Consider the following 14,919-nt stretch of genomic DNA (forward strand, 5'->3'; position numbering starts at 1 on the left):
ACAAAGCTCTGCTTATAGCAGCAGCTATGGCTACCCTCCCATGTAGCCCTAAATCCCTACAAATTGATTCTTTTATTATGGGCTGCTGTCTCCTTCACTTCCTCCACTTAAATGCCAAGCCTTGGCCATTCTGACCAGTTGTAAATGTCCAACCCTGCCTCATCTCACATATTTCTGTTTTTCTGGCTTTTTGTTTTCAACAAAGAAATCTCTAGTGCAAGCTTCCTGGTTTGATTACCCAACCTACAAACTGAGTGTGTCTACACATCACCATACAGCAACGTTGTTACTGTGCCATGCTTTATTTCTTCCTTTTGGAAATACTAAAACACAGCACAGTAACTGCCCATACTATGCCATACAGGTAGTGCACACTTAGATTTCCTTGCTACGTCACGGTAGCAGTATGCTATAAACTAGCGATCATGTGCAGACCAGTGTTATCACTACATTGCCGTAGCACACCATGTAGACATGCCAACCGATAACTTCATGGAACGCTATGTGACGTGAACCATTTGTATGCCTTCTATTAATAGGGCCAGGGAAAGGAAGGGATTTAGCCAAGCCTCAACTGCTCTTTGGTATCAGTCCTGTGTCTGCACTTACTCCACAGTACGAGTTAAACCATGGCAGCTTAACCTTAAATGAAACAGGGACAAGCTGTCCAATTTAACTTCCATGTACGTTGAGTAATTGTGGGCATGGGGCTAGTGTTCTGATCTGTTCCATGAACTAGGAGAGGAGCCCTCTGACTTTGACCTCAGCACAACATCCTGGCCCCTCCTTGGTAGCAAGCTTGTTCTGGTCATAGCTTGCCTCCTGCTTGAAAACTGTTCCCTTACATTGCTGCCTTTCTGCTCTCTTCCCTGGTGTTTTAATCTCCAAGTGAGACATTCTTATTATCCAAATCCCCTGCAGCTGGGTTTTCTCAACATGGCTGGCTGTTCCTTCTTAAAGGGATAGACTGCCCTATTACAGATTGGGGACTAGCTGAGGAATGGTAAATACCTCTCCTTCCCCGTGCCATGCCAACATTAACTGCAGGTCCAACTAGATGCCCACTCATAAGTGCTGCAATGTGACTTGAGGTCATGTTCTTTAGTTTTGGAACTACTTCTCTAATAGTAGCTGCATAGCAATGTTAAGGTACAGTGAATTAATTGTTCATAATTGAGACCTTTATCTAAGGATCTTCCAAATTCACAGCAGAAGTAGAGTGCGTGGCGGGTCCTTTAATCTTGCATGCTCCCCTGCATGCACCTCGCCCTTTGTGCCCTCTTCCTCCACTGCTGATTAGTAGAGGACCCTGCCACTCCCTCCTGGTCACCAGCAAAGCTAAAACTGCAGTTTTAAACATGGCACCATTTTTGCCTCCCTGCCAGTCAGCAGCAAACAGCAGGGCCATCCAGGGGCCCTCATCCAATCAGTGGCAGGAGGCAAAAATGATACCGTATTTAAAACCATAGTTTTTGCTTCCTTGCTGATCAAGAGCAAGCTGCAAGTGGGGCCCCTCCACCAATCAGTGGGGGGAAGGCACAAGGGAACCTGCAAGATTAAAGGACCCACAGTGCACCCCACTTCTGCCATGAACTCAGTAAGTCCCTGCCTATATCCCATCTAACCAGCCACCACCCTCCCCACAACGTAATTCAGAGTTAAAACTGATTTTAGACACACCTCAAGAATCAATGTGATCGTCATGGAGCAGATGGACAGTGATTTCCCACATGCATTGTTCTGAGTTACAATTCGGAAGGTGCCATCATTAGGGTTATTGGGGCAAAAGTCCTTAGCAAAACAAAGAAAAGCATATTACATCTTTTTATCTGACAAGTATAAGTCTTAAACATTCCCATAAATGAATTATGTGAGTCATATTTGACTGCACCTTTTGTATCATCATTGCATTCCAATTTTCTGAAGTGCTTAGTGTTGGTTTTATTGTGCTTATTTAAGTCAATGGCTGTTTTAACAGAAAGCATAGCTAAGTGAAAGACTGAACTTTTTTATATACCTACTTACATTTCTAAATATAAATAGTAGAGTCCTTTGTTAAGACTTCTTTTCCTACGCAGAGCATTTTCACAAAAAAAAGAAGACTGAAAAATGGGGACCTTGAATCCTGTTCATTTCATTATCTGTAAGTTGAATTTTACAATAATCTCTCACAAAAAAGTTTTGGCTATAGAATGGGCTATACTGTAGCAGCAGTTATGTCTTTCAAAGAGGTACAAGGGTTAGAATATGGAAAAATGTTGCCAGAAAATCCAGCAAAGCCGTCCCAGTTTTCTCTAGGTATTGAAGTCAGTGGAGTTACTCCAAGGATAAGTGTGGCCCTGGGATGTTAACCATTTAACTATATACACACAATACAAAACACACTCTATAATCAGGCTAAAATTATTTGGAAGTAGGCACAGAGGACCAAATTCAAAGAGAAAGCTAAGCCCAATTTTTGCTGATTCAGCATACAGCTTTACCCAGACAATTCAACATATAAATTAAACCAGTTTAAAGGCCAGGTCTCATTATTATTACTGGGGAATCATACTGAAGTGATGGTTCGACACAGCACTATATAAAAAGGCCATGAGGAGATGAAGAAAGGAATTGTGTTTTTTAAAAAATATCTAAATTAATGCCGTGTAGTCAGGGTATATTGCTTGTTAACAATATATTTGCTAGTCCTGGTGAACTTTAGGTTGTCTCCTAGGATTTTTTCTAGCTGAGATATAGCCCATAAGCAAGGGTATCAGAATCTGGATGCCAGAATCTGTGCTGTTTCTCCAAGGATAAATTAGAACCCTTCGTACCTCTTCAAAAATAAGCTTTGGAGTCCAGCTGAGTTGTGGGAGTGTAGCAGGGTGGACTGACAAAAGGCATTTACCAGGAAAAGTAATATGCACATGTCAGGTTGGCCACTGAGGCAGAGCACAATCAGGGTTCTCGCCATGTAGTGTGCTGCTGCAAGCTACAGAGCAGCCTGCATGGTAACCAGCAGGGAGATCCCACCCCCCTGGTAGCCATTTTAAGGGGGAAGGTGTGTGACAGAGCACCTTTAGGCCTGAGAGCAGGCAGCCAGCAAGTGCAGGCCAGCCCTCATGAGGTGGCCATTTTAGATCCTGGCTCTCTGGGCTGAGGCAGCAGTCTACTGCAATTAGATGAAGGAGCAACAATATCTGGCTGAGCTGCTGCTTATTAAAAACCTTGACGGTAAGAAAGGAACTACAGGGATGGCAAGAGGTTCCTACAGATGAGTGGGGTCCTGGGTCCCAGGAAGAAGATTTCAGCCTAGTTAGAACAAGGCCCAGCCTAGGCATGGGGCTAACAGCTGGTGGGCCTACAAGGAATCCAGGGAAGCCCATGAGTAAAAGAGGGCTTTCTGGTGGGACCCAGGAGGGACCCCTCTCTAGGGTATGGGTGTCAGCAGTGGCTAAGTTGAGTCTCTGATCCTTCACACTGCTCAATGCAAAAGGGCCAGAGCCAAGGGGCAATTAAGCCCAATGTGAGGGGCAGGCCAGGGCCACTGTGAGCTATCTGGCACCCCAACTGACCTGGAGGTGGGGCCAGAGCCTGCAAGGGCTGAAGGATCCTTTGATGGGGGGGACATCACAGCCAAAGTGGGCAAGAGTCAGCCAGCATGCAGGATGTTATACGATCAGAATGGGGTCAGAGTGAGAGCTGGGCCCAATGAGAAAAAGAGCCCAAGTACATCAGCCAGGTGCCCTAATGAGGGAAATAGACCAGGGCAGGATATGTCTGCTTTGTCCTGGGTAAAACTGAAAACTACATCCTGCAGGGGAAGGGTGGTCTAGTGGGGCTGTCCATGGTGGGACAGTTCCCCAAAAATGCCAGACCTGTTACCTCCGCAGTGAAAGGCAGGTAGGAGCACCTTAAAACCCCAGCCCCCACCATCCAGTGGGTCATTCATATCAGAGGGAAGGAGGGTCAGGCAGGCCTAGACAGAGGCGCCTGGGCCCATTCGGGTGTAAGACCCCAGAGCATAGTGGGGCCAGACCCACCTATGAGAGAGGCACCTGAGCCCATGGGGGTGTAATACGCCAAGGCCCCATCATAGGGGTGGAGTGTGGGCCCCAGTGAGTGGGGTTAGAGTAGTTACCCTGGTGAAGGGGTGGAGTGTTGAGGCCCCAGGAAGAGGGTGGTTAGGTCCAGGTAAGTCTTCAGATGCCTGAGGCCACAGTGGGCCTGTGGCCAAGAGGGCAAGTAATTGGCCCTAATTAGAGGGTGCAAATGAGGAGTTACCTGGCAAGGGGCTTGGGTCAGAACTCTGCCCAGGGCAAGGTGAATTGGCTGGTCAACGCTCAGATGAGGCTCGCAGAAGAGGCCCAAAGACTGGCCCTGGTTCAGTCTAAGGAGTGTAAGTAGGCAAGCCTGGTGGCCTACAGGAGCCACTCAAGGGAAAAAGGCAGGTCAAATGGTGCCCTGTTTGGAGCAGCAAGTAAGAGGCCCAGTGAGAGTGCGTGAAGTGCTAGAGGCCCAGTGAGAGCAGGTGGTGTGAATGAGGTCCATTGGGGTAGAATGATAGGATGAATGTGTAAGGCTGAGCAAAGGGCTGAATTTGGCTCAGCCTCAAGCTGGAGCAAACAGCAACTCAAGGATGACATCTGCGAGGCTTCGGACACAATAAGGGGAGGTTGGAGTCGTGTGTAAACCTCTAGGCATCAAGATCTTGAATGGGCAGTTTCCTGCTTATATTGTAACACTAGTTTACCTTACAACAAAGGCATGGAAGGAGATACCAGGCAGACTGCCGTAGACAGGTGGGTGGGCCGGTCCTGTAACCAGGCCTGGGAGAGTGCCCCCTGTCACAGCCACACAATTGAGATATCTATATTCAATTATAAACAGAGTCTTGTGCCATCATTTTTCTTCCAAATACCACAGGACAAAGGGTGCCCTGATTTCCTCATTATCTCTTCTGAAACAGGATTTTTTTTTAGTTAGTTTGACAGTCCTAGCAAAAACTTGTAAGGCTGGTCCCCAGTATTTAACTGATAGGTGTAATGTTCTTGTAGAGATACCAGCAGTGCAGGAACATGGCTGGGCAACTGGGGCAAAGCAGAAGTGATGACTTCTAGTTCCTGAATGCAAAAAGGCAGTCACCAGTAGCAGCTATTTTACACCTCCCCGCCCCTTTTTCCCACACACACCAAGTTGTCACCCAGGGCAGTTGCTTCTGTCATCCCCCCTCAGTTAGGCCACTGAGAGATACCTCTGCACTGTCCTCTGCTCAGAATTCTGCCCAACTGTTCTGGGTCTCTTCCTGGAAAGGAAGCTCCTGCCCTTCAGCTCCTGTTCCAGGTCTGAGACTGTATTGGATCCTATAGCTGTAATATCCCAACTATACCTTAAGCAACAGACTAATGAAGCCACATGGCAGAGGATTGTGAATTCATGTCCTACACTCAGAATCTTATTACATGATATCCTGGAGGCAACCCTCAGGGAGCTGAACACTGCTTGTGGGGCTTTTAAACACTGACTGTCATTCTTTTTCAGAGGACATTTCACTACTTCTGCTGAGGCCTGGGCTCCTCTACAGCCATGAAGAGGTGGAGGGGTAGAATCTTTTCTTAGTGTCTCTTGTCTTATATAGGATAGACTTCTAAGCACTTCAAAGCAACACTGCTACTTGAGCCTGTGAAAACCAGCAGGAGTCAGAATGGCAATAAAACCTTGATACCTGAGCTAGGATATAATCACAGTCGCCCATGAAATTATACTTCTCTTCATCAAAAGTCCAGTAATGTCCATTTCCATACACTGTGCATACTCCATGGCAGATATTGCCCGTACAGTTCCATTGCCTGTTGTTACATGTGCTAAAAGATAAAATGTAAAGGATCACAGTATTTCCATGATGGATGGTCTTACATAAATTAAGGCAGATATTAAATAATTCACAGTTTATGATTAATTTATTTCAGCTGGTTTCACTTGGTTAGAGAAAACATACACCCTTCAAATTCCCAGTTTTAGACTGGTAAGCTAAGTTGCAGTCTTTTCTATCTATTGTATTACTGAGGCACAAATTTGACTTTTTTACATTTTATATAAGGTGCTTCCTCAAAGACATCCATCCAGTTTCCTCAGCCATAGGCAGCAGGTGCTACATAAACTACAGCAACAACTTCAGAAATGCAGTTATTTCCTGAGAACATCAGATTTCCTCGAATTCAGCCCTACTGTTTAGCTCTTCTTATAAGGCTCAGCTACATCCAACAGGTAGGTTCAAAGTGGGGGCACTGCTGAAGAGTGTAGAGAGCCACAATATTGCAGGACTTCTCCCATAGCCTACTAGTGCTGTTGTAACTATGGAACAGGAAGCCCAATCCTACTTGCTTCCCATCCATTTTAGGCTGCCCAGAGCCCACATCAAGTGTAGCAGAAAGCAGTCCACACATGTAGGTGAAGACTTAGATGCATCCCTGGCTACTATCAGCACACAGATGTTGAATTAGGAGAGAAGCTTCTGGCAATTTCACCTTTACTACTCATAAAATAACTGGCTGTAATCTAGCTCTCAACCAGGCAGGGATTTGAGTGTTTCATGTATAGGTACATGAACAATTTACAGAGGAGGCCAAAAATAATATGAAGATTAGCTAGCACCTTTTGTCCCTATATATGCAAATGAATTAATATAATGTGGGGAAAAGGGGGGTGCTGAAAGGGAGCCAACATGACGATCCTGGGCTAATTTTAAAATGCACTCTGCATCTGTACATATACCTTTGAGGAAGTGGGGGCGGGGGGCTGAGCATTTGATTTTTATTTTGTTTTTGGATTATTTGCCCTGCTATTTTTAACAGCCATTTTACTAGCGATCATCTTCTGACACGGTGAGTGATAATACAAGACTCTGTGGAATACAATACCATGTGTTACAGCCGATTATGATGGTTTCTCCTGGTTTATGGAAACTTCCTCCATGGACACATGGACACTGGTCTTCAGCAATGCAGCCCCCTTTGCCATCAGATACAAGCCCATCAGGACATATGCAGCCAGAGACACATTCTGTGACATACTGTGAACATGAAAAAATAATGCAGCATGGTATATTAGTTAACCAGGTAGGAGGAAGAAAAATCACAGACAGTTGGCCATGGGTGCAAAACTACAGCTGCAAACCAGAAGTTAAGCCAAAGACAATCTACAAATCAGGTCCATTATATTCTTTTGGAAGCCATAGATATTACAGATCTATAGTTTCTGTGGATTGACTTATTTTATGCATGTAGGAAAGCAAATTTTTTTCAAAAAATTTCAACAAGTCAGATTGCTGCAAACCATTAAAATGAATAATGACAAGCATTATGAAAAAGTGGATAGTTATAGCTGTGGTTAATAACTGAATATAGGTTGTTTGCAAACAATGTAATGCACTGCCATTGGCATTTGTTAAGAACAGTTGTACATGCAGAATCGTGTTAGTCATGCATCTTTTAGCTACTATGAATTTAACCCCTTACACACTGCATGTCCTGTGTCTTACAACTTTTCTGGCATTCAGATCCAATGGTCCCTGGCCCAGCGAAAGTGCAGTCGAAGTAGTACATAGGAGGAGGGCACTCTACAAGAGGGAAAAAGCCAGAACAGAAGGGTCAGCTGATGAAGCTCATATGGATGTCATCTCATAATGTTTTCCACACCAGACATTTCAAAGTACATTATGGAGCATATCAGCTGTATTTCTGGGATTTTCTTTCATAGAGTCTTGAGCTAACAGATTTTTTTTTTGTTTTTGAAAGCACTGCCCTTGTCATTGAATTTACTAAATATTTTTCTTTTTCTTTAAATTATAAAATGTACAAAGTAAACTTTTCCTACTTCCGCCAAGAAAGTTTGCCAACAGTGGCTCCAGCTGCCCCTTCTTACATTGAAAAATCTTGCTGTAAATCTGAGCTGAAAATGGCTTTGAAAATTTTTAAAAGGTAAACTAGTTGAAAGGGACATGTGGGGGATAATCTGAAAATCCTGTAGAGGAATAATGTTGTAACTCTGGATCCAATTGTTATAGTGTGGGCTTTCCCTTTTAATATCTACTACTTACTGCCTTGGTTCTGTCCATATTTGTGTTTTTCCTAGCCTTAATGTAGCACAGGATATAGAAGGAATCTGCAGCCTAGCAGATGTAACAAGAGAGTGGAGCATCCCGCCGATAGCAGCTGCCCCTCCTTTTCCCACCAACACATACTTCTCCATCCATGAACCTTGCTCATCCATTATGTCTCTAACAGGGATGAAGCAGACTCATGCGGCACAGGTAAGCATGGGACCCCTTATTCTTTCATGAAATAAAGAATTCCTACAAAAGAACATGTCTTACTATGCTGTCAGAATTGAATTATTTATGATATTGGAACACACATCCTTCCTGGGGGAAACAAAGAAATACAACATTGTGCGAGACACATCAGAAATTCTAGATGAGTGTGTATTTGAGGCTAAGAGCATCATGAAGAAAGTCATTATCCAAATGAACCATACTTCCATTTCTGAAGGATTCATTCTTAAAAAGCTGAAAGCATAGGTGGGGAAAAAGCACCTTTTTCATCTTATGAGGTTTGGGATATATGCTTTTTTTTTAAGTTCAACAAGTTTGGAAATACTTTACAAAGAAAATGTATCCAAAAAGCTACTATGCTTTCAACCTCTAACTCACACATTTCAGGGAGAACCAGGATGTGGATACAATATTAAAAAGGGACAAATATTTTGAAAATAAATAACTTTTAAAGGACATCTTAATTCCCAACTTTAATAAAGTCTCACCTTTGTCTATCATGGTTTTTCCAATGCAGTCTAATCTTCCTTGAATGCATTTGCTAAAGATATTTCATAAAATAAGAAACACATCAGTTCTTTGCACATTTGTATGAGAAAGCAAAAGTTGTCTAAAGTTGTCACACCAGCGAGAAGGGGTCATAAAGTCTCCCATGTTCCGAAACAGAATTGTCACCACAGAGAGAAGGTGAGGGAAGTAAGAGATACAAGACTTATGCTCTGTCCTCTCCGCTTCCACTGACTTGTGCATCATTAAGCAATTCAGTTCAATTCATTTAATCCTTCTCCTTATCTGTAAAATGAGTCAAGGGTACTGGGATACAAAATTAATGTTTTCAAAGTAGTTTGAGATCCTTGAATAAAAGGGATTATATAAAGAGCAAATTGTTATAATCCAGTGATGCACTCAATTGATTGAAAATGCCCATTAGTTTTCACTTGAAATTTAAAACATTTTATTTTTACCATGTGTTAGAATTTCTCAAATGTCTGTTTTGCAAAACTGAAGTTTGTGCTCCCCCAAAACTGTTTTTGACTTACAATCTTCCTTTTTGGAAGAAATACAATGTTTCTGTTCAGTTTTTCACACTGAAAAGGGACATTGTGACAACAATGACATTTTTTTCCACAATAAAATTTTATTTCTGATGTTTATTTCAAAACTGTATGTTGAAAGGGGACTAGCAATAAAGTCTAATAGTATACAGGCTCATCTACATGTGCTGATTTAAGGCGCATTAGCCATTTTTAAGGCTCATTAAGGGCATATAGGAGCCCATGTATGAGGTCTATACGTGCCCTATGAGTAAGATATCTGAGACCAAACCATAAAGCTATCAGTCCCTTGCCATATCCACTTTCACCCCTACTACTTATCCTTGCTTTTTCTGTACCTCATTAATGATTCCCTTTTTCCATGTGCCTACTAACTCTACTTTTTCAACTCAGCTAGCCCATCTTCCCTCCCTTTTGACCTCTCATTACCTCCTTTCTCTTAGTACTGCTTAATACCTCCACACTCTTCACTTCTGCCTACAGCCATTACTCTTCCGTCTCACTCCTGGTATCGATGTGTGGTTCCCACCTTCTTTTTTAGAAACCTCTTGTCCACTGCTGCAGTACCTGGCTTTACATCCGAGGCAGAGGAGTAACAAGGCAGCTAGGTGCCTGGGACAGCTGTGATTCATGGAAGCAGTGGCAAATTGCAGCTCCTGCCTTGTTGGCAGCACAATTATGCAGCTGCAGTGGCATCTGTTAATTTTCCAGCCCCTTCCAAGCTGGTGCCCAGGAGGTTGTCCCGGATGCCCAATCTTAGTTATGCCACTGCTCTGAAGTGATGCTCCATTCAGTGGTACTGAAGCCTGCACTAGTATTATCACACGGAAAAAAATACCATTGTTCCCTTGTATGATACAAATTTATTCAGCAAGTATTTCTTGCACAAAGAACAGTGTGTGTAACATTTCAGTGCAGCTATGATGCAATCATTACCTCATCAGAATCAACATACCACATCATTTCGTCCTCTTGGAAGGATTTCTCCACTTCAATGATTTGGCCTTTATAGTAGCATGGACAGTTCTCCGGAAGCACACATTGCTCATCTGCGTTTAGGTAAGTCCCCTCAGGGCAACCACAGCCCTCCATAGGAATGCTCTTGACACTACACAGTAGATCAAGCTCACTCAGCGAGCGGCAGGAGTAGTTACAGAACTTCACGGAATAACTGTACACCATCGTTTCAGGACAATCGGAGACATCTTTGCAAGATAAATGAAACAAAGACGGAAATGGTCTTGTGACCTGCAGCCCTTAAGCACCATTCCTGCTCCTAAAGTATCTTTCTGAACTTTGATAAATGCAAATGCCCACTTTTCCATTACAATGAAATCTCATCTGCTCACAGGTGGAGGGTGGGGAGCCTACTCACTTAAAGTATTTAAAAATGAACGAGACAAAACGTTGTAAACTATAGTCAGTCAGCCATAATCCTGGACATGGCAGGGGACGGAGTAGATGACTAGATAGAAATTTGTTATGGATAATATCTACAAATCTGTTTTTTAGATCAGGCCCCAGATACTTCTGATACATCCTTCTTCAGTTAAGAGAAATTTGGAAAAAAAAAATAGCACTCAGCAGGTGTGAAACTTAATGATTTCGGCTGCCTGTATGCTGCTGCCAAAGAAACTCTGTGTAGATGCTTGATTTCCTGAGGACAATGGAGAGACCACGTGAGAAATTCTTGAAGGACCCCCTGAGACACAACCCTAGGAACATCCTAGAAACAAAGCTTTAGGCTCCCTTGAGTGCACCAAAAGGCTAAACACAATGTCTAAAAGGGTTGAGTTGTCCCAGTGAGAAAGTAAAAAGCTGGACAAGCTGAACATACCATTCATAGATTCATAGATTCATAGATTAAGGGTTGGAAGGGACCTAGTAGATCTTCTAGCCCGACCCCCCGCCAGGGCGGGAGAACAACAAAAAAACCCCAAAAAGAGAAACGGGACTCAAATGAGTCCAGCCAGGTAGGCATCCAGCCTCTTCTTAAAGACCATTGACAACAGCCATCTTCAAATCTTTACAAGGAGCATGAAGTATAGGGAAAAATAACCCAAGAGGTTACAATGAGAGGCAAGTGGTTTCTACTATTTACGTTGAGGGGTATGGAGCTGCAGGCAGGAGCCCAGCAGTGTCTTTGTCAGTAAAACCTTCTGTACCTGGGTAAGCTGGACCTTCTCCCACATAAAATGCTGTTGCCCTAGAGGTGGCAGCTGAAGGTCACTGACCACTCTGTAAGTCTGAAGTGCATGTACTTTTTTATTTGATATGTTTTAAGTGTTGAGAACTTTTATATAACTTTTAGCTTATTTTATGTCATCTCCATTATTTTGTTGTTTAAGTCTATGGAATATGGGAAATCCCCCCCTGCAATCTTATGTGATAAGAAACTAATGAAGGAGGATGGTGCCTCCTAATATTCATTGCTGAAGAGAATGCTTAATGGATAAACTGGCAAAGACATACTGGGATATTCACCTTTGTTATGGCTAAAGGAGCAAGTGTGATAGGTTATATATTAATAGAACCACAGATGTAGTATAATTTATAAATCATTAACAGTTCTACTGTGGGTAAAAAGTGATCATTTCCTCCTCTTACTAAAAATTCCATTACAATTTTATGGGGAGCTTGTCCTCAAAACTGTGCAACTAGCCCCCAAATTGGAAATAGTCATTAAAAACAGAATTCAATGGAATAATAAGTTATAAGATAAATGTGTTGCCTTCTTCCAAGATACTCTCTCAGACCACTTATGTCATATTCTCAAAGTCAAGAACCCTGAGAAGCAATTACATGATGTGAAGCAGTTGTTCAACAGTTGGAAACTGCCCTTATAAAAGAGACTACCTTTGCTGAGAATAAGAACTGTTGGGGGCACAAACTCTGGTATGATGAGAAATGTTCTCAAACTAAAGATGACTTTAGAGATAACTTGGAGGAATATAAGTCTAAAAATGACTGACTGCATTAGCTTTCAGTGGATCAAGATGATTAAAACAGACTGCAAAAGATCAATAGATAAGCAAAAGAAACAATATCAAATGAGCCAATGGGAGGAACTACTAGCTGCAGGGGGGGAAATATTAATGCTTTTAGCAGATTATAACAGAAGGGGAAAAAAATGTATTTCCTGATGCATCTATCCCTGAAGATACATTGGTCTTGCTCTTTAAAAATAAGTTTAACAACTTAACTGAGACAGTGAAGTTAAGTGTAGCTTCTTTTTGAAGGAAATTTTATCTGTTAAGCTACAAGCTCCGGTTCAGAAGTGAGATCATTATGTCACCTCTGAACCTCATGATGATCACTGTCGCCCAGGTGGTCAAGCACCGGCAGCTCCCTCACAATTAATTAGAAATCTTTTCAATTTTTGGGTGGACCATGAGGTCAACACCCCAGAGTGCTGCTTCATAAAATAAAATGTGATCTGCCTTGTATCTATAGACCCTTCAGGTGTTTATAGATATGCTCTGGGAGGCAGGGAGGGGGTGGGGAACTGAAGGGTCACATAGCCCGAGTAATTACCACACTCCAGCAGATTCCAGTATCATGTGTATCAGCATCCCCACACTGAAAAATGGTGGCAGACTGCTTTAAACTGAAGCTCATTTTATGAGCTTCATTTCAAAGTACCCTGCTGCTACTTTTCAGTGCGGGAACACCGATACACATGACACTCTGGGCACTTTTTAATAGCGCAGTTCTGAGAGCTGTGCTAGTTAAAGCACTGCCCCCCCCACCTCCCAGAGCATATCTATAAACACCTGAAGGGTCTATAGATACAAGGCAGATCACATTTTATTTTATGAAGCAGCACTCTGGGGTGTTGACCTCATGGTCCACCCAAAAATTGAAAAGATTTCTAATTACTTTTTAAGGTAGCTTTTATCTTTACCTAATTCTACAGAAGTGGGGATCATGAACCCTAAAACTGGACTGATAAATGTGAATATTTTAGTCCAATTAACAACCTTAAATTCCTATATGAAAGTTAGATCTTTTACACAAACCAGATACCCCAAGGAGTGCATTTTAGATGCCTGTCCTCTGTCAAAAAACTATGGTTTGGATGGCTAAAGAACATCTACATTCTTTTCCATATAAATGGCCTCAGAAATATACTGAGAGTAACTGATCTGATATTTCTCCTGTATTTAAAACAAGGCATATATTTAAGAATGAAGGATGACAGCATGCAGACAAGATATTCTGACAGTGAGACTGAATCAAACTTCCCCTTTCTTAAAATGAATAAAACATTCTGTTGGCCCACAAACCTATCAGTCTGTGGTGCAAAACTACAAGCAACAATAGGCATCACTAGATTGAGATTTACACTAATGATATCTGCAGTTGTCATGGGCAGGTGATGTCAGATTCCATATTCAGATACAATATGCTCTTAAAGAATGAGATTGATGGAAGAATGAAAAAGAATGAGATAGATGACTAAATCATTATATGTGGTCTTCTATGTTCTTTGAAGAAATAAGAGGGAAATAGATCTCTCCATTAAATAGGCAAATGAGGAAAAAGACAATTTGGTTTCTTTCTCACACTTCAGAGTCTGTCTTATAATCCCTAAGTGTATTTGCGCTACTTGCACAAGAATAAGGGCCAAGATAAAATAGAATTTTCCTGTTCTATCATTCATTGCTCCATTTTACCTCTTCTTTTAGATCATTATACATCATGTTCTGTTTTAATTTTGTGTAAACTGGTAAAATACATTATCTTATTGTGTGCTTTTAGCACAAATTATGAATAATATAAATGGTATTTAATTTTTGTATATATAATTTTATTGTTCATTTTATTATATTTTATTATATTATTTTGGTGAAAGCTGCAAATAAACTACTACTACTACTACTATTTGATAGGCCTGTGGGAGTCGCAGTGATCTGATCTGGCTTTGGATCCAGCCGCTTTGGATGCCACGGATCTGATCCAGAGATCCAGACCAGATTTCCACCTCGATCTGGCCAAAGCGGCTCCGAAGTTTCAGAGCCACCTCGAAGAGCTGGCCATAGGGTATAATGGGGGAATCAATGAAATATCTATAACGTTGTTGTTGTTTGTCTAATGTGGATGAAACTTGCAGGGATGGTAGCCTCTGCTGAGAGCATGAAACCTGTCAAGTTTCAAAAAGATCGGTACAGGGGCTTGGGGGTAATTGTACCCAAAATTCTTGAAAGCCAAACTCATGTCACGGCTATGTGTTACACCACAGGGGGGTGAAAACTGCAGGGGTGGTAGCTCCTACTGAGGCCACAAAGCCTGCCAGATTTCAAGAAGAGTGGTGCAGGGGTTTGGGTGGAACTGCATCTCAAGCTGAGGAGAAGCAAAACTCATGCCATGGGTGACACTGTGTGTGTTAAGGCCCAGCAGGCTGAAAGCTGCAGAGATGGTGTCCCCTGCTGCGGCCACAACACCTGCCAGCTGTTGTGGAGATCGATGCAGGGGGGTTCTTGGGCCCTGGACCCCTAGCTGCTGACGGGAAAAACTCATGCCATGGGTGCTTGTGGGACTGACTGTCTC

At 42.4% G+C, this 14,919-nt stretch overlaps 1 protein-coding gene across 1 annotated transcript in view; it reads right to left on the bottom strand.

The window, feature by feature from the left end:
• LOC109299193 (mucin-5B-like) overlaps nucleotides 1-14,919 on the bottom strand; it is a 103,255-nt gene that overhangs the window by 39,467 nt on the left and 48,869 nt on the right. Inside the window, exons 17-22 of the mRNA XM_019519765.1 lie at nucleotides 10,325-10,574; nucleotides 8,803-8,855; nucleotides 7,500-7,600; nucleotides 6,903-7,054; nucleotides 5,708-5,846; nucleotides 1,681-1,791 (exon numbers count right to left, since the gene is read on the bottom strand). Coding sequence (XP_019375310.1) covers nucleotides 1,681-1,791; nucleotides 5,708-5,846; nucleotides 6,903-7,054; nucleotides 7,500-7,600; nucleotides 8,803-8,855; nucleotides 10,325-10,574 — 806 coding nt within the window. The remainder of the gene's footprint in view (nucleotides 1-1,680; nucleotides 1,792-5,707; nucleotides 5,847-6,902; nucleotides 7,055-7,499; nucleotides 7,601-8,802; nucleotides 8,856-10,324; nucleotides 10,575-14,919) is intronic.

The sequence above is a fragment of the Gavialis gangeticus genome, unplaced genomic scaffold (genome assembly GCF_001723915.1).
Source record: "Gavialis gangeticus isolate Ggan-Ray unplaced genomic scaffold, GavGan_comp1, whole genome shotgun sequence".
Classification (NCBI taxonomy): domain Eukaryota; kingdom Metazoa; phylum Chordata; order Crocodylia; family Gavialidae; genus Gavialis; species Gavialis gangeticus.